This window comes from Myotis daubentonii, chromosome 16, assembly GCF_963259705.1.
Source record: "Myotis daubentonii chromosome 16, mMyoDau2.1, whole genome shotgun sequence".
Taxonomy (NCBI): Eukaryota; Metazoa; Chordata; class Mammalia; order Chiroptera; family Vespertilionidae; genus Myotis; species Myotis daubentonii.
In genome coordinates this window covers 47023382-47050283 of record NC_081855.1, presented here as the reverse complement: position 1 = coordinate 47050283, position 26902 = coordinate 47023382, and the positions used below count along the sequence as shown (strand labels likewise).

At 49.5% G+C, this 26902-nt stretch overlaps 1 protein-coding gene across 2 annotated transcripts; it reads right to left on the bottom strand.

Annotated features, from left to right (window-relative positions):
• Positions 1 to 1812: 1812 nt before the first annotated feature.
• Positions 1813 to 24411, bottom strand: TTLL6 (tubulin tyrosine ligase like 6). Of its 2 annotated transcripts, XM_059670714.1 has the most exons (15): positions 24002 to 24411; positions 23568 to 23608; positions 21800 to 21918; positions 21555 to 21685; positions 19516 to 19672; positions 18405 to 18548; positions 17536 to 17621; positions 14383 to 14608; positions 12530 to 12705; positions 10331 to 10519; positions 9373 to 9550; positions 7902 to 8174; positions 4590 to 4944; positions 3546 to 3814; positions 1813 to 2544 (listed from the first exon to the last, which is right to left on the bottom strand). In XM_059670714.1, the coding sequence occupies exons 2-14, from the start codon at positions 23590 to 23592 to the stop codon at positions 3546 to 3548; spliced, it is 2328 nt and encodes a 775-aa protein (XP_059526697.1). In that variant the 5' UTR covers positions 23593 to 23608; positions 24002 to 24411; the 3' UTR covers positions 1813 to 2544. The 2 variants fall into 2 exon arrangements, with proteins under 2 accessions (XP_059526697.1, XP_059526698.1); XM_059670715.1 differs by lacking the exon at positions 24002 to 24411 and having other exon boundaries at positions 23568 to 23923.
• Positions 24412 to 26902: the final 2491 nt, after the last annotated feature.

The following is a 26902-nucleotide window of genomic DNA, read 5'->3' as shown; positions in this document are numbered from 1 at the left end:
GTTTGCTCTCCCACCTGGCATAACTGCTGAGGCAGCTGGCATTCTGCTCCTGGTGAGCATGCCTACCAATGCTGCTCACGGCAAGAGGGACCTGTCCCAGCACTGCCTGCTGCAGCTTCCTGCGGCCTCCATCTCTTCCTCAGACGGATGGGGTCCCTTTGTGCTATCTTTCCTAAGACTACGAGGCTTGAGGGAGCAGGGTGGTGGAGGGGCACCACAGTCTTTCCTTTCACAATGGTTGCCCAAAAAGTACATTTTCGAGGGTTAAAAGGAACCAGGAAATAGCAGGAAAAGAAATCAAAGGGCCAGAGAGACCAGGCACCAGCCCTAGACTTTTAAAGGACTCGTTTTGTTTCCCACACTTCTTTCCTCATGCTTTCTGCAGACAGTAGATGTTCCGGAGTAAAGAGAAAGGGGGGGCCCTTGCTGAAGATCACCCCAGACCCGTCAGAGCCCATGGTGGTGGGAGTGTCTTGACGGAAGCATGATTAGCAGGAAGCATGATTAGCAGGTGTCTGATGGGAAGAACACGTGCTCAGAACAATCACAACCCCTCCCACCCCGAGACGGCTCCTGGAGCCTCCAGCCACCTCCCCAGCACACAGTGTGCCCTCAGGAGGCGTGACGTACCCTCCACAGGACACACTGCCTGCTTGGCTTCCCCAGGCTGCTGGTGAGAGTCATGGCTGGAGAATGCAAAATCATCGAAAGCAATACTTAGGAAATTGCAGTTCCAAGGTCTTCGTGGACTCCCTAACAATTTGCAAAACCCATTTTATTGCTGCTTTAGATTCCTCAAGTTTGAAACGCCACAGTGCCCTGTCATTAAGCCAAGGGACATGCCAGTTGTAAAGACGAGGGTTGTGCATGATTCTATTCGGTTCATGTAATCACCCAGGATGGGCGGGGGAGGACGCTTAGAACAGCTGCCAATCTGCCTGACTTACACTCCCTGCCAGGGTGGAAGCAAAACTGGACTCTGAGATCAGCCTTCGAAGGCTCAGGAGAGGTGTCCTGCCTGTTTGAGGTGGGCCAGGGGCTGTCCAGTGTGGGTGAGCCAGGTAAGTGGCTCCCAAACATGGCTATGCATCAGAACCCTCCGAGGGAGCATTCTAGATCCAGGTCAACCCCACCCCACTTCCCCACCCCACCCCACCCCCTCACTGACCAATTTGGTCCACAGCAAGGTGAGCGCACAGTCCTTTTAGCTGCCCAGATCGTTCTGAGCCTGGAAAAACCTGCCCAGACCAACGTGGCCATTTTCCTAATAATTTTAGGAAAGTTATTTTTGCATCGAGAAACTTTTCCGTTAGTGCTGCTCTTTTCAACCCATCTGAGGACAGGAACTCATCCACTTGCTTTATGACACAGACTCTCTGATCTCCATCCCCCAAAGCTGCTTCTCCCAATGTCCTTATTTTCTTTCAGGGACTCAGTTCTCTGGAAGCCGCCTTTTTGTTCCCGTTTCCTTGTTCCCTCCATTTGTTCAATGCCATGCCCAGCTCTACGATGGCTGACTGGCCTGCCCGCTTTTCTTTCCCACCGTCAGCCATTCTGATAGGAGCTGCCAGGGCTTCAAACGCAGGCCACTGTCTGAGCCTCCAAACCTCTCTCCTACCTCAGGCTCTCTCCTTGCCACTCATCCGTCCTACCACCTGCTACCAGATCCATCGTTCTCACCCTCCATGAAATCTCTCTCCCGTTCAAAAACCTGCAGTGGTTTTCCACAGCCCACGGAGTTAAGGGGAACACTTCCCAGGATAACATTTTAGGCCCTTCACAATATTAACGAATCGGGCTCCTTGTCCTGGCATCGAGCATGGTGATTTATTTTATTAATGTACACATGAGGGGGAAATGCAGCATTTCTGTAGGTTGATGGAAGAAACATCTGCAGGCTGGGCACTCTCACCTCACCTCTGTCTTCACTGGCGAGATTGAGTGGGGCTGGTAGGGGCAGTAGCAGGAAGATGTCTGGGTACTGAGGTGGCTGGGATGGGAGGAAGTATGATCTGTACCTGGTGGTGATGACTGCCCCAATTCTCTCACTCGGGGCTCTGAGTTCTCCATCATGTCTAGCCCTCTCTCTGCCTTTGCTCTTTGGAGTTGAAGACCAACTGACACAGGCCTGTTGGTGGACTGAGGACTTTGGATTCTTGAAAGTTGTGAACCCTCCTCTGACACACTCCTCCCTCGCACTGCTCTGTCTGGGGGAGTGTTCTGGATGATGGTGCCATGTGAGGGGCCCATGGGAATGACACCGGTAGGAGCAACTGGGGCGTGTCCCGGGACAACATCGATAACTCCCAGAAGTCATGGTCCTACACTGTCAGCTAACTGGGAGGGCACAAAAAGCAAGGCTGTTGGCCTCAGTGGTGCTAGTGAGAGGGAGGGACTTAGTAGACTAGGATATCTAGTTGAGAAAATAAAACTTTTGGTTGATCCCATGGGCATTGTAGACACTGTAAGAAGAGACAAATCATTTCCTGGGAGTAAAAAGTAAAATGGGGGTGGGGTGGGGAATAGCAGAGATCCAGTCTGATTCTGGGGGGAGGAAAAAGAAGATTTTTTTTTTTAGATTTTCCTGTAAAATGGTAAAATGGCCTCTAGAATATTCAGGCCAATTAACACATCATCACCATTCTTATCTAGTGTTTCAGGAGATGCTCAGGTGATTCACCCATGGTCACCAGAAATTCATTTTACCTACATTCATTTTACATTCATCTTCCTACCTCCCTATAGCCCCAAACATTTGCTATAGATAATTTAAGAGCAGCCAAGATGGCTGGCCAGAGATAATAAGTGGTGGTGATTAAGAGCACACGCTTAGGAGCTCATTATCTGTGTGTTCTTGGGCAAGTCACTTAACCTCTCTAAACTTTGGTTTCCTCATTTGAAAAAAAAGAATGACATGGTATTAACCACATAGAGTTTCTCTGGGGATTGAGATAATGCACGCAAGGCTTTTGGTACACCAAAGGCAAGTGTGCCCAGCAGCTCAAACCCCTCTACCATGCAACGCTATGCTGTAGCGCTCTCTGAGGTTTCTATATTCCAACTGAAGTTCTGACAGGGGGCTCCCTGCTCCCTTTGGTCCTTTCACACAGTAGAATCAAAGCTTAAAGATCTTTGTTTCCACATCTCAGTACCCACTGTCCAGCTGCTCAGTCCCCTCGGTACACGCCATTACAGGGCCAGCTTTGGGGCAAGCGGCCTGGGCCGAGGCCAGGTTGGCACAGCATGAAAGCTGTGGAAATCAACCCCTCACAGTTGACATGGTTCTACTTCTGGGACTGGCTTTAATGATGGTCTCAATTTTAGCCGTAAGTGAAGACAAGACCAAGTGCACTAAAGCAGGGGGGACAGAGTAGTCGTAGCCGAAGTATAAATTGCACGGGGGTCACACGTTAACTAAGGTTAGTCTTAATTGTCTACTTACCAATCCATCCACCCACCTACTTACCCAACATTCATTCCATAAATATATACATATGGTGCTTGCCAATGCACCAGGCACATTAAGGGACTATGGGTGGGCCTACCTATTTCCTCTCACATTCTTTTTGGCCAGAGACCAGGCAGTGATTGCATGCTTCCCGATCCTGTATACACGGCTCCCTCATAGCACCCAGACGTCTTCTGTCAGGCCTCGGGTCCAGTCGGGCTGAGGTGGCCACCACCAGTAGATCCCTCAGAGAAACATCACGGCGGTGAGTTTTCTTCAAGAAGAGGAGGGAGGGCATATCCAGCGGCCTCTTCTCATGAGAGCTTTGGCTGCGCAAGTAACACTTCTGGGGCAGGGAGAAGTTTTCTGGAAAGGCAAAGAAACTGATAAATTGGCATTATCAATTTAGGCTGCTGGACTCAGCACCAATTCTTGGAAAAGGCCACCTCCCTCTAGGGCAGCGGTTCTCCACCTGTGGGTCGCCAACCCCCTTTGGGGGTCGAACGACCCTTTCACAGGGGACACCTAAGACCATCGGAAAAACACATATATCATTACATATTGTTTTTGTGATTCATCCCTATGCTTTAATTATGTTCAACTTGTAACAATGAAAATACATCCTGCATATCAGATATTTACATGATGATTCATCACAGTAGCAACATGACAGTGATGAAGTAGCAATGAAAATAATTTTATGGGTGGGGGTCACCACAACAGGAGGAACTATATTAAAGGAAGGTTGAGAACTACTGCTCTAGGGTCTCCTGGCCTAAATCTGATCCTGAATCAGAATCATCCAATGTTCTTTTCTCAAAATAGTTTCTCTTCCCTGTTTTTTCATACTTAATGCCTCCATCTGGTACAGATTTAGCTGAGTGGGCCTCAACTGAATGAGAACCAGGGAATGTTGAAGAGGGTACTTAGACATAGCATTCTATTTTTATCTTTCTTATCTTCCCAGTAAGACTGGAGACACTCCCTAAGGACACAGACTATGTCTCCACCATCAGACTGCGGTCACCCTCAGGACAGGGAATGTGTCCCCCTTCGGACTGGATGCTCCCCAAAGATGAGGCCTGGTTCTGTTGGTTACTCCATGTGCTCTGGGTCGATCCCTGAACAGGCTGGCACTCACGTGACTGGTTCTGTAACGCCAGCTTTGGGTTGCAGGAAGCTGGGAACAAGGAGAGCTTCTCCCTCAGGTGCACCTTGGTGAACAGCTCTGACATCAGATGCTGTTTCCTCGCGTTATTCTTTAGCCAAGTCCAACGTGGGTTCAACGAGTAGCGCTGGGATTTTGCCGGCAGAGAAATCGTTGATATTTTCTCCTGGAAGAGGTACTGGGGGGTCTGCTGTTTGCATTTCAGGGAGACCACTCTGTCCATCTCTGGGCTACTGCATTCTGGGCTGTTCGTCGTGCTCAGCAGCGGGGACTCAGGGGAGTCTGAGAACTGGGTGCAGGTTTCTGAGGTCTCTAATGATGATAAGAGCTGGAAGAGAAAACAATCCAAAATGTGATTGTGGAAAGCAAAGGGCTCCCTGCTATGCCATTCTTGATTTAAACAGATTAAGAACTGATTTCATCAGCAGGATGAAAGATTGGGTTAGAATAGTTTCCTCTGACCAGGAATTGGTTAAACCAGTGGTTGGCAAACTGCGGCTCCATGAGCCACATGCGGCTCTTTGGCCCCTTGAGTGTGGCTCTTCCACAAAATACCACGTGCGGGTGCGCACTTACAGTGCGATTGAAACTTCGTGGCCCATGGCAGAAGTCCGTTTTCGGCCTGGGTGAGTCTATTTTGAAGAAGTGGCATTAGAAGAAGTGGGGGGAATAATATTCCTGACTCATATAATCAACTGAAAAAAACTAGCGTTTTCTGTTCTTTCCTTATTCGGGTCTACATATGTATGCGAACAATCATTTTCAAGCATGAACCTTATCAAGAGTAAATTGAGAAGTTGCCTTATTGATGAGAACCTGGAATCGTGCCTAAAATTAAAAACAACAAAATACAAACCTGACTTACCCAAGCTTTCCAAGGAGATGCAAGGCCATTGTTCACATTAGTGTTTGTCAGTCATTGTCATGATTTAATTTTATGGATATTATAAGGTAAATTGTAAGGAATTTAATTTTATCAATATAATATTGTTATTAAGTATGATATCAAGTTTTATTCAACGCACCTATAAGTCTTTTAACTAAGACTTAAAACTTCTAAGTAAAGTTTATTAAGTTAATTTTAGGGAACGTTGTGGAGTGAAAGAAGATGTAGTGTTGAGGATTGAGAAAGGTATGCTGAGATGGTTTGGACATATAGAGGATGAGCGAAAGGAGATAGACGAAACAAGTATACAAGACGAGTGTGGATGGGAGAGTTGGAAGGGTCGACCACGGCGAACGTACCTCAATCAGATTGAGGACGTTTTTAGCAAAGGCCAGCTTAGGAGTGCCCTCATTAAGTGAATAACAATGTACCTACCTATATAGTTTCAGTTTAAAAAAATTTGGCTCTCAAAAGAAATTTCAGTCGTTGTACTGTTGATATTTGGCTCTGTTGACTAATGAGTTTGCCGACCACTGGGTTAAACACTAGGGCAGAATATGGTAGGGATGTCCACACAGCTTCCTCTGGAGGTCTTTGAATGTGACAGAGATTTTAAACACTAGAGATTAGTAATCAGAGAAATAGCCATTCTACAGCTATTAGATTAGCAAAAATTAGAAAGCTGTTGGTGAGATGCAGAGGCACAGGGACTCTCATGCACTGCTGATGAGAATGCAGACAGTCATTCTGGTGAATCATCTAGAAATATTTGGTAAAATAAGATTACAAATACCCTGTGACCAGCAATTCTGTGCCTAGGTATACACTCAAAATAAGTTATTAGTTCCTTTTAAAAAACTATGTACACCAATGATCCCAGCAACATTATTCACAGTAGCCAAATGTCCACCAAAAGATGAATGAATAAATCAAGTGCGGTAGATGCATATAATGGAATACTATTCAGTCTTTAAAAAGAAGAAAATTCCGATACATAATACAACATGACTGAACTTTGAAAACATTATGCTAAGTGAAATAAACCAGGCATGTAAGTACAAATATTGTATATTTCTACTTATATGCGGTACCTAGAGCAGTCACAGAGACAGAAAGTAAAATAGAAAGGAACAGAATAAGGCAGAAAAAATATTTGAAGAAATAACGGCTATAAACTTCTCAAATATGGTGAAAGTCCTCAATTTACAAAACCATTAAGTTCAAGTATCCTAAATAGGATAAATACAAATAAAAGTACACCCAGACACATCATAATCAAATTGGTTGAATTCAGAGACAAAGAGCACCCATTAAAAAGTGACACATTGCATACAGGGGACAATGTTATGAATTTTTAAGAAAGAAAGAGCCCTGGCCAGTGTGACTCAATTGGTTGGGCATCGGCCCAATCGCCGAGAGGTTGCCGGTTCAATTCCGGTCAGGGCACATGCCCGGTTGCAGGTTCGATCCCCCATGGCAACCATCAGTGTTCCATTCTCACATTGATGCTTCTCTCTCTCTCTCTTCCTCCCGCCCCCCCCCTCTAAAAATCAATTAAAAATCTCTAAAAAAGAAAGAAAACTAGAAGACAGTGGAACAACATTTTTAAAGTGTTGCAAGAAAAATAATGTTAACCCAGAATTCTAGGTCTAACAAAAATATCCTTCAAAGTGAAAGCTAAATAAAGGCTTTTTCAAGTAAACAAAAGTAGAAAGTTCATCACCAGCCGAGAGGGGAGCATTACAATAAACACTAAAGGGAGTTTTTCAGGCTAAAGAGAAATGACATCAGACAAAAAAACAACAACAAATAAATAGCCCTAGAGTTTTGGCTCAAAGACCCCCTTTTCTTTTCTCCACTCCCCACATCCATGAAATGCTGAGGTGATGATGTGATGGATTTATGCGGTGATAGCAGCACAATCAACAGCAGGGCCTAAGGAATCTGAAGTCCTGAGAGGGGAAACTTCACCACCAAGCCAAGGAGCCGTGGTCCCCAGAGGGTGAAGTGACCCCCTAATACTTATTCTCTCTGTGACTTCCTGCCACTTGGCCCTTGTTCTCAGACTTCTAGCCTTCAGAACTTGAGAGAATAGATGTGTGTTTTAAGCCGCCAAGTGTGCGGTCATTTGTCAAAGTAGCCCGAGGAGGTGCCCTGCCTAAAAAGAGGGGATGCATGGGCCAGCCTTTCCAACAGCCCTCAAAGTATAGGCCTCTCTTCCTAGCAGCTGCGCCATTCCACGCCTTGGGCATCACAGTGGGGAAATCAAGGCCCAGGGAGGGAAGGAGGCTTACTCAAAGGACCCATAGGAAGTCAGGGGCAGAGAAGGGACAAGAAAGCAAGAGTCCCACCACCGCCTCCCGAGCTCAGCCCCCTGGGGGGTAGACCTCCCCACTTACCACGGGGCTGGGGAGAATGTTCACTACAGACGCACACTTGACTTCCTTGATTCTGGAGATGGGTTTACTGAGATCCAGCCCAGAGCAGCTGAAAAGGCTCGAGTTCCTCAGGTCGGGGAGAGAGCAGTAATGTCTCGCAGAGGAAGGCTCGGGGGAAGCAGGGCCGTCTTCCTTCTTGGGGGCCTCCTGGTTGAGGCTGATCTCTGTCTCATTTTTCTTTTCATCTCTGACATCCAAGAGCATGTCAGGCGCGGAGGGCACCAGTGTCAGCGACTGGAGGGATTGGAAAGGAGGAAACGAAACACACAGCTCATGGGAACCCAGCTCTGTCCACGTCCAGATTCATCTGCACCCAAGAGTAGGTGCAAAGGAGATGAGGGGGAGAAGGAAAGCAATCGGTATCAAAAGTCTCTCTAATCTGGGGCTCTTCACCTCGAGTTCAGGGACTCCTAGAGAGCTCATGGATGGTTTCACGGGGTCTTTGAACCACTTGAAACTATCTTTGTAGCCCTAACCGGTTTGGCTCAGTGGATAGAGCGTCGGCCTGCGGACTAAAGGGTCCCAGGTTCTATTTCGGTCAAGGGCATGTACCTTGGTTGCGGGCACAACCCCAGTAGGGGGTGTGCAGGAGGCAGCTGATCTCTCATCGATGTTTCTAACTCTCTATCCCTCTCCCTTCTTCTCTGTAAAAAATCAATAAAATATATATATTTTAAAATACTATCTTTGCATACGTCATAGTAAGAGATTCCATGGCTTTTATCAGATACTCAGAGGGTCTATGGCCCCAGTAAAGTTATGAAAACAAACAAACACGTGCTCTAATCCTGTCTCTTTGGGTGAGTCATTGAGAAGAAGGAGATGGACTGAAAAGTCAACCGAATCTCTCCACTGAGCCTACAGAGAGAGCTAGGCAGAGACGGGGGGGATCCAGAGAGTCAGATCACAGGACAACCATGGCCCACAGTGGGGGACTGCCCACACTCGGAGCAGAGAGCAGGCTGGAAGGACCCAGCTGTGGTCAGTCACCCCATGTAATGCTCTGAGGGTCCTGCCTCCCAGAACCTCTTCCCTTTCTAGGCGGTGCCCCTGGCCTCCTGGAAGAGAGCACTACAATCCCAACTGGAGCTGGGAACAATGAGTACATGTAGTCCTGGAGCCTGCCCCCTATGTGGAGATTGTGCTCACCCTCCCAGCTGCTAACTCCTACTGATGGAGCAAGGCAAGACCAGTGAGCATCCTCTCTGCCTGGATGGAGGGGTCCTCCGAAGGACGCTGGGCTCCTTGTGACTTCCGGGGTCCCCCTCCTGTGGCCCAGCCCTCCGTACAGCCCATTCCTTCAGTGCATCCGGGCTCTGAGCAGTGGCTTCCTCAGCATCCCCCCCTCCCTGACCCCCCCCACCCCCGAATAAATTGGCCGCAGCCAGGGAAGGGTGCTAGGCACGCATGCTCCCCTCCCATCCGGATTTACTTGTTTGGAGACTTGGGTGGCGGCGGCCTTGTATTTTCGCTGTTGTGTCTGTTGCCAGCTTTTCGCCCCCTTGCCTCTCGCGTGCTCGCCTGCCGATTCTCCCTGCATCTCTACCTTCTTCTCTTTCGTTTGCAAGGATTTTTTCTCCTGTTTCAGTCTCAGCTCCTGGATCAGTTGCCTGCCCATTGAGGAACAGTGAGTGTCAGTAGGCTAGGGATGGGCTTTGAATGGGGTGGACAGGACTGGGCAAAGAGCAGGGAACTCCCCCTTCCCTCCCAGGATGTTCAGTCTGCACACGTGATTGAAGGTCACAGAACAGGAGGTGGAGGAGAGGCATCCCTTAAACCACGTCATTCCCAGGCTTGGGAATAGCATCCAAGGAGAAAAACGCGGGAAGGGGACTCCACCACACTCCACCACCACCCTATCTCGCTCCCTACCTCCCAGGAGGACAGATCCCATACATGACAGGTGCTGAAGAGAGGGGCTGGACAGGCCAAAGTCAGGGGCTCCCACAATGGACCACTTCATATCCTGGGCCTCTGGCCAATAGTGTAATGGAAATAACGTAGTCCCATGAATCAGGAGACGGACCGTAGTCTCTTTCTTGTCATTACTCTGTATGATGTCTTCTCTGCCCCGTCCTCCCCTTCCATAAATGAGGTGGTGGGCGGGGACCGGACTGGATGGGATGAGTCCCTCCCAGCTCTCAGATTATATACCTGCAGGAATCTGAGGGGCTGGGCATTCTGGAGAGGGGGTGTGTAGGGGGGTGCCTGTCTCAGGGGCGAGTTTCTAGAAACAGCCACATAGCTACTTAACAACACTGGTCCTTGTGACACCAAAGCAAATGCTTCTCTGTCAAGTTCAAGGTTGGAGACTGGAGCTCATAAACCCTCCTCACAGACCCAGGCCAATCATCCAGCAGGTCAAGCCCACCTCCAAGGTGCTTTCCTACCGGGCATACAGCTCCCGGGCCCTGGAGGTGGCAGTATTCTGGAAGAGGGAGTTATTGTCCTGGAAAAACTTCTCATACTTCTCCGAATTCAGATTGGGATAAATCAGGTGGAAACTTCCACCGTTTTCCTTCTCATACTTCTCAGTTTTCTCTTGTCGCAAGGCCTGGAAACCCTTGAGTTCCTTGATCCTGTTGGCAAGCAGAACACAGGGCTGCGTTGGGAAATGGCTCGATGCTTGGAAGAAATGTGACCAAGCTGGATATCATCTAGGGCCAGGCAGGGGCCCTGCACACAACAGGGGTCCATCGGTATTTCCTAAATGTTTCCCTGAGAGGATTCTAGCCATCCTGTCATATGCACTAAAAGCTGTTTAGAACAGTCTTCTCTGGCCCTAGCTGGTTTGGCTCAGTGGATAGAGCATAGGCTTGCAGCCTGAACGGTCCCCGGTTCGATTCCGGTCAAGGGCACATGCCTGGGTTGCGGGCTCGATCCCCAGTAGGGGGTGTGCAGGAGGCAGCTGGTCAATGATTCTCTCATCATTGATGTTTCTAGCTCTCCCTTCCTCTCTGAAATCAATACAAATATATATATATTTAAAAACAAACAAACAGAAAAGAACCGTCTTCTCTGACAGTTCATCAGATTCTCTCCTGTTGCGAGTAAAACCCCTTTCCCTCTTGGCATAGTTCTGACCAGGCAGACTATGGCCAACCTTCCCAATCACAGCCCCTCCTACCCTGTCACTCTCTGGAGAACGACAGCTTGTGTTTTGCTAAATGTGAGGGCTTCTTGGATGCGCTTTTATGAGCTCTGATGATCTCACTCTTCCTCACAGCCCCTGGTGAGATGGCGGTCATCGAGGGAAGAATGATAAGCCCCTTTTACAGCAGGAAAACCAAGAGCCACTGAGCTATCCAGGCCAAGTTGTGACAAGAAGAATGACTCAGGAGAGGGCCCTAGCTGCGCCTTAGCTGACGCTGCCTCCTCCTCCAGCGGTTTAGAGAAAGCTAGCACAGTGGAGGGCATCCTGGAACCCCAGGCCACACACCCCTGGGGCTCTGGGTCCAGACCTGCCGCTTACCAGCGAGGTGACCTAGTAGAAGTCAGTTCCCCTTCCAGAGTCTGTGTCTCCTTAGCTCCCACTGCCTACACCCCACTGCCTACCACCCTCCTTACGGAGAAGACAGTACACAAGAAAATGCATTTCAGACACAGATGCTGTTGCCTCGGTTCCAGAAGTTTCATCTCGAAGGACCGGGCTAGCTCCGCACATGAGAGCAGGGGCCACAGCGGGTCTGAAAATCAACACAGGCATCTCCTTGCCCAGGCTCAGAGTCTTCTGGCACTAGACTCACTCAGCAGAAGGAAGCCTCTGTAAGGCGAGTGCTTCCCAGCAGGGAGCAGGGACACGTGACCTCCTGCCAACACAGTAACACGGGGGAGGACAGGCAAATCTTTCTTTTGGTTAAAAAAAAAAAAAAAAAAGGAATGGTTTTACTTTTCATATTGGTAATCCCTAAATCTTAAATCTTCATCTGATATTAATAAGCTTATCTCCATTAGGTATAGTTATACCTATAACTTAAATCTCCTAAAATAGAGACAAAGGAATAGTCACAGTAAAAATATTCAAACTGCCACATTCCACAAATACAAACTAATTTTCCAAGTGGGATAATCATTCGTAAGCGCTGACTCCCCTCCCCACCAACTCCAGGCAAAATTCTTAATAGTCTCAAACACAAACGATAATGCCAGGCATTATGGTAAGTAAGCCTTTTATACACCAACATTTCATTCCCCCCAACAACTTTATGTATCATTCGCTCCGTTTCACAGAAAGAACACAGCGGCCCAGAGAAGTGACATAGAGGCCACCTAAAGAGCCCTAGCCGGCTTGGCTCAGTGGATAAAGCGTCAGCCTGTGGACTGAAGGGTTGCGGGTTTGATCCCGGTCAAGGGCATATGCCTGGGTTTCGGGCTTCATCCCCAGTAGGGGGTGTGCAGGAGGCAGCTGATCAATGATTCTCTCTCATCATTGATGTTTCTATCTCTCCCTCTCCCTTCCTTTCTGAAATCAATAAAAATATATATATTTTTAAAAAGACCATATAACGAGTAGGCTATTGTATCATAACTTGGATCAGGACAGACCAGTCATAAAAATGGGGTCCCTGGGGGGGGGGGGGCTACTATACTTGGCCTCCCGGGAACGGCATTGCTGCAGGAACCGGCCCCGTTGCTTCTCCTCCTCCAAGACTTTCTTTTTGTCACAGCTCCCCAGGTTGATCAGGACCAAGGTGTCATAGAGCAGGCTGTCCTTCACCTCCTTATCCAAGCAGGAGTCGGTGGAGAAGCTCGGAGAGTGGTTGACCTGTGAGGGCAAGACGGCAGCTGGAAGCTGGGCTCTCCAGAGCGACAGCGGAGAGTGAGGCCTAAACGCCACCTCCAGGGAGCGACCTATGCCCACCTTGGGGCCCTGGGCAGGGAGAAGGTCTGGACTGGAGCCACAGTGAGGAACGGAGGAGGTAGAACCCCTCTAGAGTAACTGGCTTTTAATTATTTCTTTATATATATATGTATACATACTAGAGGCCCGATGCACGAAATTCATGCAAGGGGCTTGGCCCTCGCAGCCGTGGCGGCTTGCCTTGGCCCTCACAGCCCCAGCTTCATCTGGAAAGACATCTGGAAGGTCGTTTGGCTGTCTGGTCTAATTAGCATATTATGCTTTTATTACTATATATATATATTTTTTAATTGATTTCAGAGAGAGGAACAGAGAGGGAGAAAGAGATAGAAACATCAACGATGAGAGAGAATCATTGATCGGCGGCCTCCTGCATACCCCCTACTGGGGATCCAGCCCACAACCTGGGCATGTGCCCTTGTCAGGAATTGAACCCGGACCCTTCAGTCTGCAGGCTGACCCTCTATCCAGAGCCAATCCAGCTAGGGCTAACGAGCTGTTATTTTAGTTCTTGCTTCTTGGGAGGCATCAGGGAGTACCCCGTCTTTGGTTTCCTCTCCATCTGGTGGGTGGTGTCCTCTCACGTGCCTGGAGCAGATGGAAGGGGCGGTCCAAAGGACCAGGCAGGGAGGTAGGGAGTAGAAAGAAATGATGCATTCGAGATCCTGACTGGGCTTGTGGGGGAGACAGGTGGGAGAAGGGAGAAGGGAGAAGACGTGTTCCTGCTCATAGGAAAGTCCATATTATTCAGAGGCACTCTGTGACATTGGAAGAGTTCTAGCTGTTTCTGCAGGCTTGCTCTTGAGGTAAGAGCTCCAAACAGCCATATTCTCCTTCCCACCCACACCTGGGAACAAGGACTGGGAGTGGAGGAAAGGCAAGGCCTCGGGAATCTGATGTGTAATTCTGGGTTTCCCACCCCAAAGGCTGACTCTTGTCATTGGCAGCTGGCACTAGCTGGCACCTCTGACTTGCACCCAAAGCCCTCCCCCCTCCCCCCAGTGCATACTGGATCACTGACTGCTCAGGCACAAGTACAATCTGGAAGAGAGACCGCCACCCGGAAGCTTCTCTTCCTCCTCCTCCCATCACCCTGGGGTCTCGGGGAGGCAGGAACATCACTGTGTGGCTCTGCACCCATTCCTGTGGCCACAGACGCCAGGCCATTCTCTGTTAGTGCTTGGAACGGAGCGGTCCAGGCCCCTGAGAGCCAGGCCTGCAGCTCCCACCTGATCTTCAACATCATCAGCCCAGCTTGGATGAAGAGCACCCCCTTTCTGGGAGGTGAAAGGGCTCTGTTACAGAAGGTAGAGCTGTCGCTCTGTGTCTGAGATCGGTTTCCAAGTCCCGGGGGCCTCCAAAAGGCACAGGGAATTCTCCAATTCCTGGCCATCTAACTCCCTCTGGTGGCCACTTCTCGGCTAAGGGAGGAGCCCCAGGCAGCAAGCACCAGGGGAGGAACTGGTGCCTTTAACTTGATTAAACAGATCTAGCTGAGTTGCAAGGGCGGAGAGAGGAGCCTGAAGCTGGCCGGTCCCAAACACAGGGGCCAATTTTCACCCCTCGCCCCAGCCTCCCTACCTCCAGCAACCAGGGCTTGAGTTTGCGGTCCAACAAAATGTCGAAGCCCAGGATTTCGAAGCAGGCGCTGTTGAGTGTGTGGTTGGGGAAGCAGGTGTGGTAGTTGTGCTTGATGATGGGGTAGGCGGAGATGATCGTCTTGATGATGACATCCTCGATATCTCTCCATATCTGCTCCACGTTGTAACCGTGGCTCTCCATGTACGTGTTGAAGGTGGAGAGCTTCCTGGAGGGGAACCACAGGCCATGAGGCTGGGCAGCCCACCTCTGGTCATCTAAGGCCACGGCATGCCGAGAACCAGAAACGTCCGTAGAAAATAGGGTGCCAGAGCCAACAGGGATGGACGCCCAAGAGCTAGGGAGGCACCAGGACTTTGTCAGCTCAGGAGGGTCGTGCAGGAGCCACAGAGCCACACTCCTCACGCCGCCACAGCCCTGGAGTGGGCACAGATAGAATGACACCCAAGGCCTGCCTGGGCACTTTCACTGTGACCCAGAACACACCCGTGGGCTTGGACAGGGACTGAGTATCCTGGGTGGAAAGCTTAATGGATAAATTTTAAAAAATAAGAAACCAGTACCCTACCTCATGCTTTTGTTTTGGTGGTTATTTCTTTGGTGTTCATTAGAAGCACTTAGGGAGCCTTTTAAGAAGACAACTACCACCCTGGTGGGTAGCTCAGTTGGTTAGAGCATCGTCCCAATATGCTGAGGTTGTGGATTCCAACCCCAGTCAGGGCACACACAAGGGCCAACCAATGAATGCATGGATGGGTAGAAAAATGGGTTGATGTTTCTTTCTCTTTCTTTCTTTCTTTCTTTCTTTCTTTCTTTCTTTCTTTCTTTCTTTCTTTCTTGCTCTCGCTCTCGCTCTTGCTCTCTCTCAATAGACAGACTTAAACACACACACACACACACACACACACACACACACTGCCTGAGTTCTACCTCAATCTGAGGGGCTTCTGGGGACACTAAAGACACAGAAACTTTGTGTCAGGACTGCCCACTTGGCAAAGGCAGCCCCAGGGCATTTCCACAGATGGAGTTACCAACTGCCCCGGGAAGTCCCACATCCCAGGAAACCCCTCGCTCCCAGGCCACCCGAGATGGCTGGTCACCCTGTCACAGAGATCAGAGGATGTGTACAGGTTTTTGAGGAAACATCTGAGGGGTTGCTCCAGTCAGCTCCACACTGGGCAGGTCAGAGGGAGCTTCCGTTACAAATCCACATAGCCTTCGGGATGACGCAGGCACATCACAGCAAATGCACATTGTCATGTGAATGCCCAGGGGTTAGCCAGTTCCACGGAACACACCAGCTATGTGCCAGGCTCCAGGCTCCCTGAGAGATGGAGAGGACCCGGTCTCGGCCCCGGAGGCCTGCTGAGAAAGGGAGATCGCCCCCACCCAGCCCGACGCAACCCTCCAAGCAGGCCTCGCCTAGCGCAGCGGTCGGCAAACTCATCAATCAACAGCCAAATATCAACAGTACGACGATTGAAATTTCTTTTGAGAGCCACATTTTTTAAACTGAAACTATATAGGTAGGTACATTGTTATTAACTTAATCAGGGTACTCCTAAGGCTTAGGAAGAGCCACGCTCAAGGGGCCAAAGAGCCGCATGTGGCTCGCGAGCCGCAGTTTGCCGACCACGGGCCTAGTGATTTCCCATTTGCTCGTTGGGACTCTGCCACGGAGGACTCCGTGACTGCCCCTGCACCGAGCCTCTCTGATGCTCTGAGGCCAGACGGGTGGCCTGCTGATCAGTCCTCTGAACCTGGTGCAGGAGAAGGAGCATGTGCCTCCGCGTCTCCGACCGACCTTCTTGTCCTGCTGCGGCATTCAAAACGGTGTGACCTGAGGCACCTGAACCTCTCAGAGACTTGGTTTGCTCATCTGTAAAATGAGATGGCGCCTAACTCACAGTTCCCCATCTACAAAGGGTAGTGTATAATGCCTCGGCCACGGTGTTGTAAAAATTTAATGGGGGAAAACAATGCAGCCTGGCCAGTGTGGCTCAGTGGTTGAGCGTCAACCTAGGAACCAGGTCACGGTTCGATTCCAGGTCAGGGCACAGGCCCGGGTTGCGGGCTCGATCCCCAGTGGGGAGCCTGCAGGAGGCAGCCAGTCAATGATTCTTTCTCATCACTGATGTTTCTGTCTCTCTTTCTCCCTCCCTTCCTCTCTGAAACCAATAAAAATGTATTTTTTTAAAATACATTTTTATTGATTTTCCACAGAGAGGAATGGAGAGGGACAGAAAGCCAGAAACATCGATGAGAGAGAAACATCGATCAGCTGCCTCCTGCACACCCCCCACTGGGGATGTGCCCACAACCAAGGTACATGCCCTTGACCGGAATCGAACCTGGGACCCTTGAGTCCACAGGCCGACACTCTATCCGCTGAGCTAAACCGGTCAGGGCAAGATGTATTTTTTTAAATGCTCCCAAAGCACCCAGCTCAGGCCCAAACACACGGGAGACCTCCACAAACACTTCCTTTTTCTTTCTCCTTTGTCGGGTCATGTTCGCATTCTTCCGTCCCCCTTTCTCTTAAAACTCCAATGAGACAGGATTAGCCGATAGCAGGCGTATAAAAGCTGCTTGGGAAAATGCTCATGCCTTCCTCTCCTGTTTCCCCCTCTTCTGGAGAATCGGAAAGCCAGCTAGCCACAGGTCAGGCCACACCGGGCCGCGTGACACACCATTTGAGAATCTCAGTTGGAGCCACACACCAGGCAACCACAGCTTAGGAAGCACTGCCTGGCACGGCCTTTCCCGCGGCAGACCAGAATCAATAAATATCTGTTGGCTTGGAAATGTCAGAAGGGCCAACGGTAACCAGTGTGTGTTTTGGGGTGTGTGTGTGTGTGTGTGTGTGTGTGTGTGTGTGTGTACCCTGCTGGGGAAACAGTTCAGTGTTTATCTCTCCTCCTCCCACCCTCCTAGGGTTTACGACGTGGCCTTCTTTTAATGATTAACAGCCAGAGGGCAGAGACTAAGGAGTCTGTTCTGGGTTTCGAGGCCAGGAAATATTTTCTGAGAGCACGTGACCCAGGATGGAAACGCTGATGCGGACTGACAGGGTCTGGGGCGCCGCGCTGAGACTGGCAGGGAAAGAGAAGAGGCGTGAGGCCGCTCGCTTACCTCTTGCTGCCAGAGAGCGAGTCTTGAACGAAGTTGGAACTGTGCTTATTGATGGAGTAATTGGTCAGGTGCATGCAGATATCATCCTGAGGGGAGAGACGCAGTCTATGGAGGGAGAGGAAGGGCAGGCCTCCCGCCTCCTCCTGAGGCCCCTGGGGCTTAAAGAAGAAAGGGGGCCCAGCCCAGGGTGGCTCAGCGGTTGGGAGTCCACCCAGGAACCAAGAGGTCACCGGTTTGATTCTGGGTCAGGGGACATGCCTGGGTTGCGGGTTCAATCCTCAGTGGGGGAAGGGGGGCGGGGGGGGGGGGAGAAGAGACAGTCAATCAATGTTTCTCTCTCATGATTGATGCTGGTATCTCTCTCTCCCTCTCCCTTCCTCTCTGAAATCAATACAAATATATTTTTTTAAAAAGCGGGGGGAGTCTTAGGGCTAAAACTGGCAGCACAGAGGAAGAAGAAAGGGGTATCCCACAGCCTGGAGTATGAGAAACTCCAATTCCTCCTGAGATGGGGTGGTGCCCTGCCTGAGGGCACTCCCGGGTGTGGAACTGTGGCTCTGGCTTTGCAGTCAGGCAGACCTGGCCTTGAGTCCCAGTCTGATCTCTTCCTAGTTCTGTGACCTTGGACAAGGCCTCCTTCTCTCTGGGTTTTCATTTCCTCTCCGTAAAAGGGAGGTGATAATGCCTATTCCCGAGGGCTCCTGGGAGGGCTCAAGGAAAGAACATATGCAGCCGGCAAGTGTGAAGTGTTCAGCCACGGCAGCCAAATCCACAATGTTAGTGAAAGTGTTAGTGGATTTAGCTAGGATTTTTTTTTTTTTTTATCACACTAAGGGAGGGAGGTAAGGCAGCATGTCCCCTGAGCTCACCAGGTTGTCTGTGCAAGGGTGGGAGTAAGAGGTCGTGGCGAAGCGGGCCAGTCCTTCCTTATACGTAAAAATCCTGAGAGGGTCACAGGATGTGATCAGCACATAAATCCGTAGGTCAAACTTGAACCCATCGATGATAAAGGGCTGGAGGAGAGAACAGAAGTTACACCAGCTTCGGAGAGATTCGACTTGAAAGTCATTAGCGCCCCGTCTGGTTTTCTTGGCGTCAGCGCCAACATTGCCTCTTGCTACAGAGTGCAGGCTTGGCCAGGGCTGGGGACAGGGAAATGGGGGTTTGGGCTCAGTGACTAGCCACATGATCTTGTACAAGTCACTAAACCACACTTTTTAAATAGCAATAAAAGTGCTGTGCTGCCCTGGCCAGGTGGCTCAGTTGGTTGAGCATCGTCCCATACACCAAAAGGTGACAGGTTCGATCCCCAGTTAGGGCACATACCTAGGTTGTGGGTTCGATCCCCAGTCAGGGCGTGTGTGGGAGGCAACTGATCGCTGTTTCTCACCTCTCTCTCTCTCTATGTCTCTTTCTCTCTCTCTAAAAATCAATAGAAACATATCCTCGGGTGAGGATTAAAAAAATAAAAATGGCCTGTGATGAAGAACATGCTGTCACTATCCAGGGCTATGTTATGGCTGCAGTTCTGTAAGAGTTCTCCCTGCGGTGCTGGCCTGCAGTGCTGGCCGGTGCCTCCCCCTCCATGCACACTTCCGCAGGGCTCCCTTCCTGCAGTGGGCTATCCCGCTGGGACCTCTGACCTCCAGTCATGGAGTAAAGCTGGTTACCACTATCAATCCAGGACCACTCTCCTCTCCTCAATGACCAAAGGTGCTCTCCCAGCTGTCGTCTGTTAGAGGCAAGGGACCAGCCTGGTAGAGCCAGGCCAACGGACAGGGTGCAAGGCTGAGGGACGCTCTGGCCCGGGTACATGTCACATCAGGGCAGAAGGCTTGGACTGACAAAGTCCAAGGCAGAAGGCAGGACTCGGCATCACCCTCACCCCTGCCCTCCATTCCCTCATTCCTCATTCGGTCCAGCGGAGCTACAGCCCGAGGTTGCTGTGGAGATAAATAAACAATCACCATGAAGAAGTACCTTTGAAATATAGAGCTGACAGATCATATCCTCCCCCGGTTTGATTTCTTTCACCGTCCGGGTGATGAATATACCTCTCCCTTGGCAGCCCGAATCCGGCTTACAAATGTATGTCTTATTTTTTCTTGACCTGCTGTAGTTCTGCAACTCTCCCCAGCTACCAGACAGGGAGTGAAGGAGATACACTTTTAGCTGGGAAGCAGTAAAAAGGAAGGCTAACTCTGTACATTAAAAAACAAACAGTCCTAACTGGTTTGGCTCAGTGGATAGAGCGTCGGCCTGCGGACTGAAGGGTCCCGGGTTCGATTCCGGTCAAGGGCATGTACCTTGGTTGCGGGCACATCCCCAGTAGGGAGTGTGCAGGAGGCAGCTGATCGATGTTTATCTCTCATCGATGTTTCTAACTCTCTATCCCTCTCCCTTCCTCTCTGTAAAAAATCAATAAAATATATTTAAAAAACAAACAAACAAAAATGATCTAATGTGAAAAACACCTTGGACTGACAGACAGACGCGCCGAGGCCTGGTAATAGGAGAGCCAGGAAAGCACCCACAGTGGGGAGAAGATGGGCTGTGGAGGGAATTCAGGCCTGGATTTAAACCCAGGCAACACCACTTACCAGTGTAACCCTTTGCAAGGACTTGACCTCTGAAAGCCTCAGTTCCATCATCTACACAATGAGGGTGATGACACCCTATCTTGTACATGACATAACGCAGACAGGGTGCTGATACAGTGGGGCCTTGACTTACGAGTTTAATTCGTTCCGTGACGGAGCTCGTAACTCAAATTACTCGTATGTCAAATCAAAAAGTGAACGAGTGAGACACGTGATGCTGGGCTGATGTTGTGGCGTTCACTGTGACGTTCGCTGTGCCAACTAGCGGTGGGGTATCTGAAGCTGGCTCGTAACCCGAATTTTAGCTCGAAACTCAAAGCAAAAAATCAGCTGAGAGACGGCTCGTATCTCGAAAAACTCGTTAGTCGGGACACTCGTAAGTCAAGGCCCCACTGTATATACTGCACACTCCATAACGTTAGCCGTGACCAAGGAATTTGATCTGCTGGTTTGCAGATTGGAGATTTGGAGATCTGAATCTGGCTCAAGCCCAGTGATGTGGCCTTGGGTCAATCGGCCTCTTGCCCCACTCTGGGCTCAGCCTTTTCTCTGTAACATCTCCACTCCAGCCAGAGTGTGAGAGAGGAAATACCATCTTTGAACATACTTTGAAGGAAGTATATTCAGCCTGGCCAGCATGGCTCAGTGGTTGAGCATTGACCTATGAACCAGGAGGTCACAGTTCAATTTCTGTTTGGGGCAGATGCCTGGGTTGCTGGCTTGATCCCCAGAGTGGGGCGGGCAGGAGGCAGCCAATCAATGAGTCTCTCTCATCACTGATGTTTCTATCTCTCTCCCTCTCCCTTCCTTTCTGAAATCAATATTTTAAAAAAAAAAAAGAAAAGAAAAGAAAGTATAGCCCTAACTGGTTTGGCTCAGTGGAGGGAGCATCGGCCTGCGGACTGAGGGGTCCGAGGTTCGATTCCGGTCAAGGGCATGTACCTCGGTTTCAGGCACATCCCCAGTAGGGGGTGTGCAGGAGGCAGCTGATCAATGTTTCCCTCTCATCGATGTTTCTAGCTCTCTATCCCTCTCCCTTCCTCTCTGTAAAAAATCAATAAAATATATTTTTTTAAATAGAAAAGAAAGTATATTCAGAAGAGAGAAAGAAACTTAATGGACTATAAATCTCAGTCTTCCTATATTTCTTGTTTTGCACTTTAACTCAAAGGAGCCTGTGACCAGTGGAGAAGTCACTTAACTCAATGGTCCTCGGTGGCTATGAAATGCGGAGGTGCCTGTTGACCTGATGGCAAACACATTTCCTTCTAAGTTGCTACTAAGCAAGTGAGGAAAGTCTGGGAACCCTGGCCACACCCCATATCCCTTCTCTTCCTGAACAGGAGAGAGAGATGGGAGACCCTGTGGGAAATGGAATTGGGGTGGGGAGTGGAGAAGGGAGCTCGGGTCGGCACTCACTCAGCAGGAAGACACCAGGTCCGAGGGAAAAAGTGGAAATCTTTAGGGAACAACTTTGACATTCGACTCATATTCCTGGCCAGCAAGTCCTTGCGGCAGATTTCACTCATCCCCGGGAAGTGATTGATTTTCTGCAACGGAAGCCGGAATTCATGAACAATGGGGGACACGGGCGAACCCATGGGATACCCTTGGGGGACAGTGAGGACCCCACTTATGCTGAGGACCAGCTCTGTCCCAGATACCTGGTAACTTTTCATCTCCATCACCCGCTCCAGCGACACTGAGAAGTCAGTCCAGTAGAGAGTCCAGTCGTCGTTTTCCCCTCCCTCTCGAAGGCCATACTGTTGGGCGGCCCTACGCACTGCCGGGGGTTGGAGAAAGAAAGGCCCATTAGCCCGGGAGGTGAGGGAGGAGCATAAAGTGGGGAAGTTACATTCCCAGGTGCTCCCAGACTAAGCACCGAAGTGAGACATGAGACTCCCTAGGACTGAAGCCATCTTGCCCTGCCCTAGAGACATCATCGCCAAGAAAGGAACACAAAGAGTTGAAAGCTATTTAAAAAATACAGCCTATGCCCCATCATCCCCTAGAACAGCCGTGGGCAAACTACGGCCCGCGGCCCGATCCGGCCTGTTTGAAATGAATAAAACTAAAAAAAAAAAAAAAGACCGTCCCTTTTATGTAATGATGTTTACTTTGAGTTTATATTAGTTCACACAAACACTCCATCCATGCTTTTGTTCCGGCCCTCCGGTCCAGTTTAAGAACCCATTGTGGCCCTCGAGTCAAAAAGTTTGCCCACCCCTGCCCTAGAAGGTTATCTGGGAGGAATGTTTTAACCACCCTGGCTTCCCCTGGCCAGGAAGTGGGCGTCTGGCTTTCCCCTAAACACGAAGCACTGAATGTTCAGGGAATATAAACCGAAATCAGTGATGGCGAACCTGTGACACGCATGTCAGAGGTGACACGCGAACTCATTTTTTTGGTTGATTTTTCTTTGTTAAATGGCATTTAAATGTATACAATAAATATCAAAAATACAAGTCTTTGTTTTCCTGTGGTTGCAAATATCAAAAAATGTCTATAGGTGACACGGCACCAGAGTTAAGTCAGGGTTTTTCAAAATGCTGACACGCCGAGCTCAAAAGGTTCGCCATCACTGGCCTAAATCCTTAACATCAGCCTGAGCCAAGCTTAATTAGTAGAGTCAATGAACAGAAAAAAAATTACACAATGTATTTCAAATCCACACACATGCTCTCACATCCTTCTCCCCCTGTCCCTGTTGGCACTGGTAACTGGGAGCTGATGCCAACACCAACGCAAATGCCTTCAAGGGCCTGGAGAGGAAGAAGTGCCTGCAGTGACCAGGAGAGTCAGGGCCGGCCCAAAGCATCCAAATTTGAAATTAAAATCATGACAACACCTCTGCTCTGTAGAACAAAGTAGGCCTACAGGTCATCTCCAGCTCAGGGACTGCCAGTTTGGAAGTTGTGCTCTAAAAAAAGAGCCACTGAGCCCTGGCTGGTTTGGCTCGGTGGATGGAGCGTTGGCCTGCGGACTGAGGGGTCCTGGGTTCAATTCCGGTCAGGGGCACATGCCCGGGTTGCGGGCTTGATCCTCAGGGTGGGCGTGCAGGAGGCAGACAATCGGTGTTTCTCTCTCATCATTGATGTTTCTCTCTCTCTCTCTCCTTCTCCCTTCTTCTCTGAAATCAATAAAAGAAATATATTTTTTTAAATAAAAAATTAAAAAAGAGCCACTGATTGTAGCAACAGCTGCTGTCTCTACAATCAAATCCCCTAATGACACAGCCCTGCGGTCAAACCCTTATTTCCTTGGAATGAGCTCCCCAACTTCCTCAAATAGTTAAATGAGCTGAGAGAAGCAAAGAACAGGATTGGGAGACACCCCTTTCCTTCCTCAAAAATACATAAGCGTGACCCTTCCCAACCCGGTGGGGGAACCCAGTGGGTCCCCATCGCGGATTCCTCGAATGCAGATGCTCACCACTCTCATATCGGCAGCTGCACATATTGATCACCAATCATCTGGAAAAGAGAAAAAGAAGAGCAGCAAGACAGAGACAGACACACTGGCCGGAACAAGAGGCCACACCCAGGAGCATCCCATCCCAGGTGGGGCCGCGGGAAAGCCAGCCCGCCGCAGGCCATTTTAAAAAATAATCATAAAAGGCAGTCTGGACACAAACACAGCAAAGACTCAGGCAAGGTGTGGTTTTAGATGACATGCACCATCATCTCATTCTAGAAAACATCATCTAAAGTGTCTCCTTTTTATCTGAACCGGAAGTGGTGTGATTTGGACAGTCTCACCGGACAGTTTCTCCTCTCCCGGCGCATGAGCAGCCACGGCCCCCTTCCTCCCAGGCCCCTCCTGCTCTTACCAACGTGGGTCCCCATCCCCCATCTTCCAATCCTAACCTCTTTTTCTTCCTCTTCTTCTTGCCTTGCTGCTGGGCATTCTGAAGCCCCTTTGGTGTCGCGATGTTCTCTCCCACCAAAACCAAGGTGACGATTTCTTTCAGATCTGCCGTGGAACTGTCCTCCCTCTCTTCTGACTCGGTCCCTTTCTTGCCTTCCGAAGGCTGAGGCTGGAGCATCTCCCTGGACTGGGAGGAGACTCTGGGGAAATACAGGCCCCCCCTGGAAAGAAGGCAGAGAGGGCGGCAGTTACTTGGGTCCACCTGCAGGGGGACCCCCTCTCTTGCTCATGGCGGTGGTCCGCCAGGGCTCGGGGACCAAGCAACAGGTTGCCGTTTATCAAAGGCCACCCCACCTCTACCGCTGGGGCCAGGCTCCGGGAGGGAGCTGATTCCATCTTTTGCCCCTGACGCTGGCCTGAGGGACTCACGCGGCCAATCCTGGCTGTGGTTTCTCCCTCCTGGGAGGTTCAGGAGCAGGCTGAGATGCTACGCCTGGCACCACCTGGTAAACAATCTTATTATTAAAGTGAGTGAGTGTCTGGAGACAGCCTCCGAAGCAAGCCCTAAGCCAGTGGCTCTCAACCTTCCTAATGCCGCGACCCTTTAATACAGTTCCTCCTGTTGTGGTGACCCCCAACCATAAAATTATTTCCGTGGCTACTTCATCACTGTCATGTTGCTACTGTTATGAATCGTCATGTAAATATCTGATATGCAGGATGTATTTTCATTGTTCGCGACCCACGGGTTGACAACCGCTGCAAGCCTTCCTAGCTGAGGGAGTCGGTCCCAGTGGGTGCTGATGAGTGCTCTGAGGAGGCCTGTGAACGTTTGGGCCCTGCACGAAACCCCTTGCAGGCAACCTGTGGTCCTGACAGCAAAAGCAACCGGTGCTCATGGAGCGCAGGACTGACTCAAGCCCAGGGCCCAAAACAGAGCTTCGGAGACCCCAGCCACAGAAGAGGCTGTCGTGTCTCCCCCACCAGCCCATTCCAAGTGAAAACAAGACCCATCATAAAATACTCGTAAGGAAGGCCTGCAAAATTCTCATCCCTCCACCCCCATGATGACTTCTTTGATGTCTGCTTGAATTTCAAATATCAAGTCTTTTTTTTTTTTTTAATGGTTTTTAATACCCCTGCTTCACTAATCCTTAAGAAGGTGCTTAGTTTGCCTCTGGGTAGCCGAGAACTGGCCAGGCCTAATTAACTGACTTATATCCTGTTCACATCTAAGGCTTCTATGACCATCCAGCCTATTTCTGGTGTTCTCCTGCCTCTCCTCACCCCCAAACCCTGGCAACCTCCTACCACCCGGTCCTCGCTTTTAATGCCTGTAGTCCTCTTGCTGCTACTACCTGCTCTTCCCTCGCATACTCTTCAACTTCTTGCAAAGATAGTGATAACATCTTTATTCGAATTTATTATTACTATTTTTGAAATACTATAACATTAAAGGAAGTTTAGGAGAGGGTAGGGTGAGAAGTCACCTTTAGCTCTTCTACCCTAACATGGCAACATTGGCCCTTTTGTATATTCTTTTTTATTCTTAAATTTTTTTAATTTTTTTTGTATTGATTTCAGAGAGAGGAAGAGAGATAGAAACATCAGTGATGAGAATCACTGATGGGCTGCCTCCTGCATGCCTCCTGGGGATGGAGCCCACAACCCGGGCATGTGCCCTGACTGGGAATCGACCCAGTGACCTCCTGGTTCAAAGGTCGAAGGCTCAACCACTGAGCCACACCAGCAGGGCTATTCTTAATTTCAAGCGTAATTATTCTTATATAATTGTAACCATAACACGTAAAGAATTTTGTATCTGCTTTTTGACCACTTTATATCATATCAATATCCTTTCGGTTATAAGCCAACTTTACATATTTCTAGTTTTTAATGGTTGTGTAATAATACCCCATTGAAGGAATGTGTCTGAATTTAACCAACCACTGCCCTATTGTTAACAATGTAAGTTGCTTCCAACTTTATTATTCTATAACTAACTCTAAAATGTACACTTTCATGTACAGAAAGCCTTTTACTTCTTTGGGATTATTTTCTTACAATACATATCCAGAACCAGGAGTACTAGGTTAATGAATATGAAAATTCTGTAGCTTATGTATGTTATGTATTTATTTCTTTATATCACCATGTTGTTTCCCAGAGGGATTCCAACCCTTTGGACTACAACCAGCAATAGGCAATTACAGCAGGCTCACCAGTCACACAGCCTCTTGGGAATCACCTCTCCGTTGTACCCAGACTTGCTAATTCGAGACAATTTTATGCCTAACGGCCATGTTTTTAACATGACTACCCCCTTCCACCTCGCTCTGCCCCTTTCCCAAACCAAAACTGGGGGGAGGGGCTCTAAACCTATAAATAATCTATAATAATAAAAGCATAATATGCTAATTAGACCCGACAGCCTAAAGACCTTCCAGACATCCTTCCAGTTGTCCTTCTGGACGACCTTCCGGATGAAGCTGGGACTGTGAGGGCCGAGACAAGCCACTGTGGCTGTGAGGGCTGAGCCCCTTGCACCAATTTCATGCATCAGGCCTCTGTCTATATATATAAAAGGCTAATATGCTAAGTGTCCAACCATCGACCAGTCACTATGATGCACACTGACCACCAAGGGGGCAGACGCTCAATGCAGGAGCTGCCAAGCTGCAGTGACTTGGCTGTGGCAGTTCTCGGGTGACATACCCCGAAACCAGAGAGGAGGGAGCCCAATTCCTCGCAAGGCCGCACGATTCCACCTTTAGCCGTGGGCTACGTTGTTGCTGGGGCACTGTCAGCCCTGAATCTCGTTTACTGCACACTTGGGTTTGCGTTCCACACCCTGTCCCTCGGCAACTTTGCAGAGTGGCCTCTCGCACTCTGGGACCCCT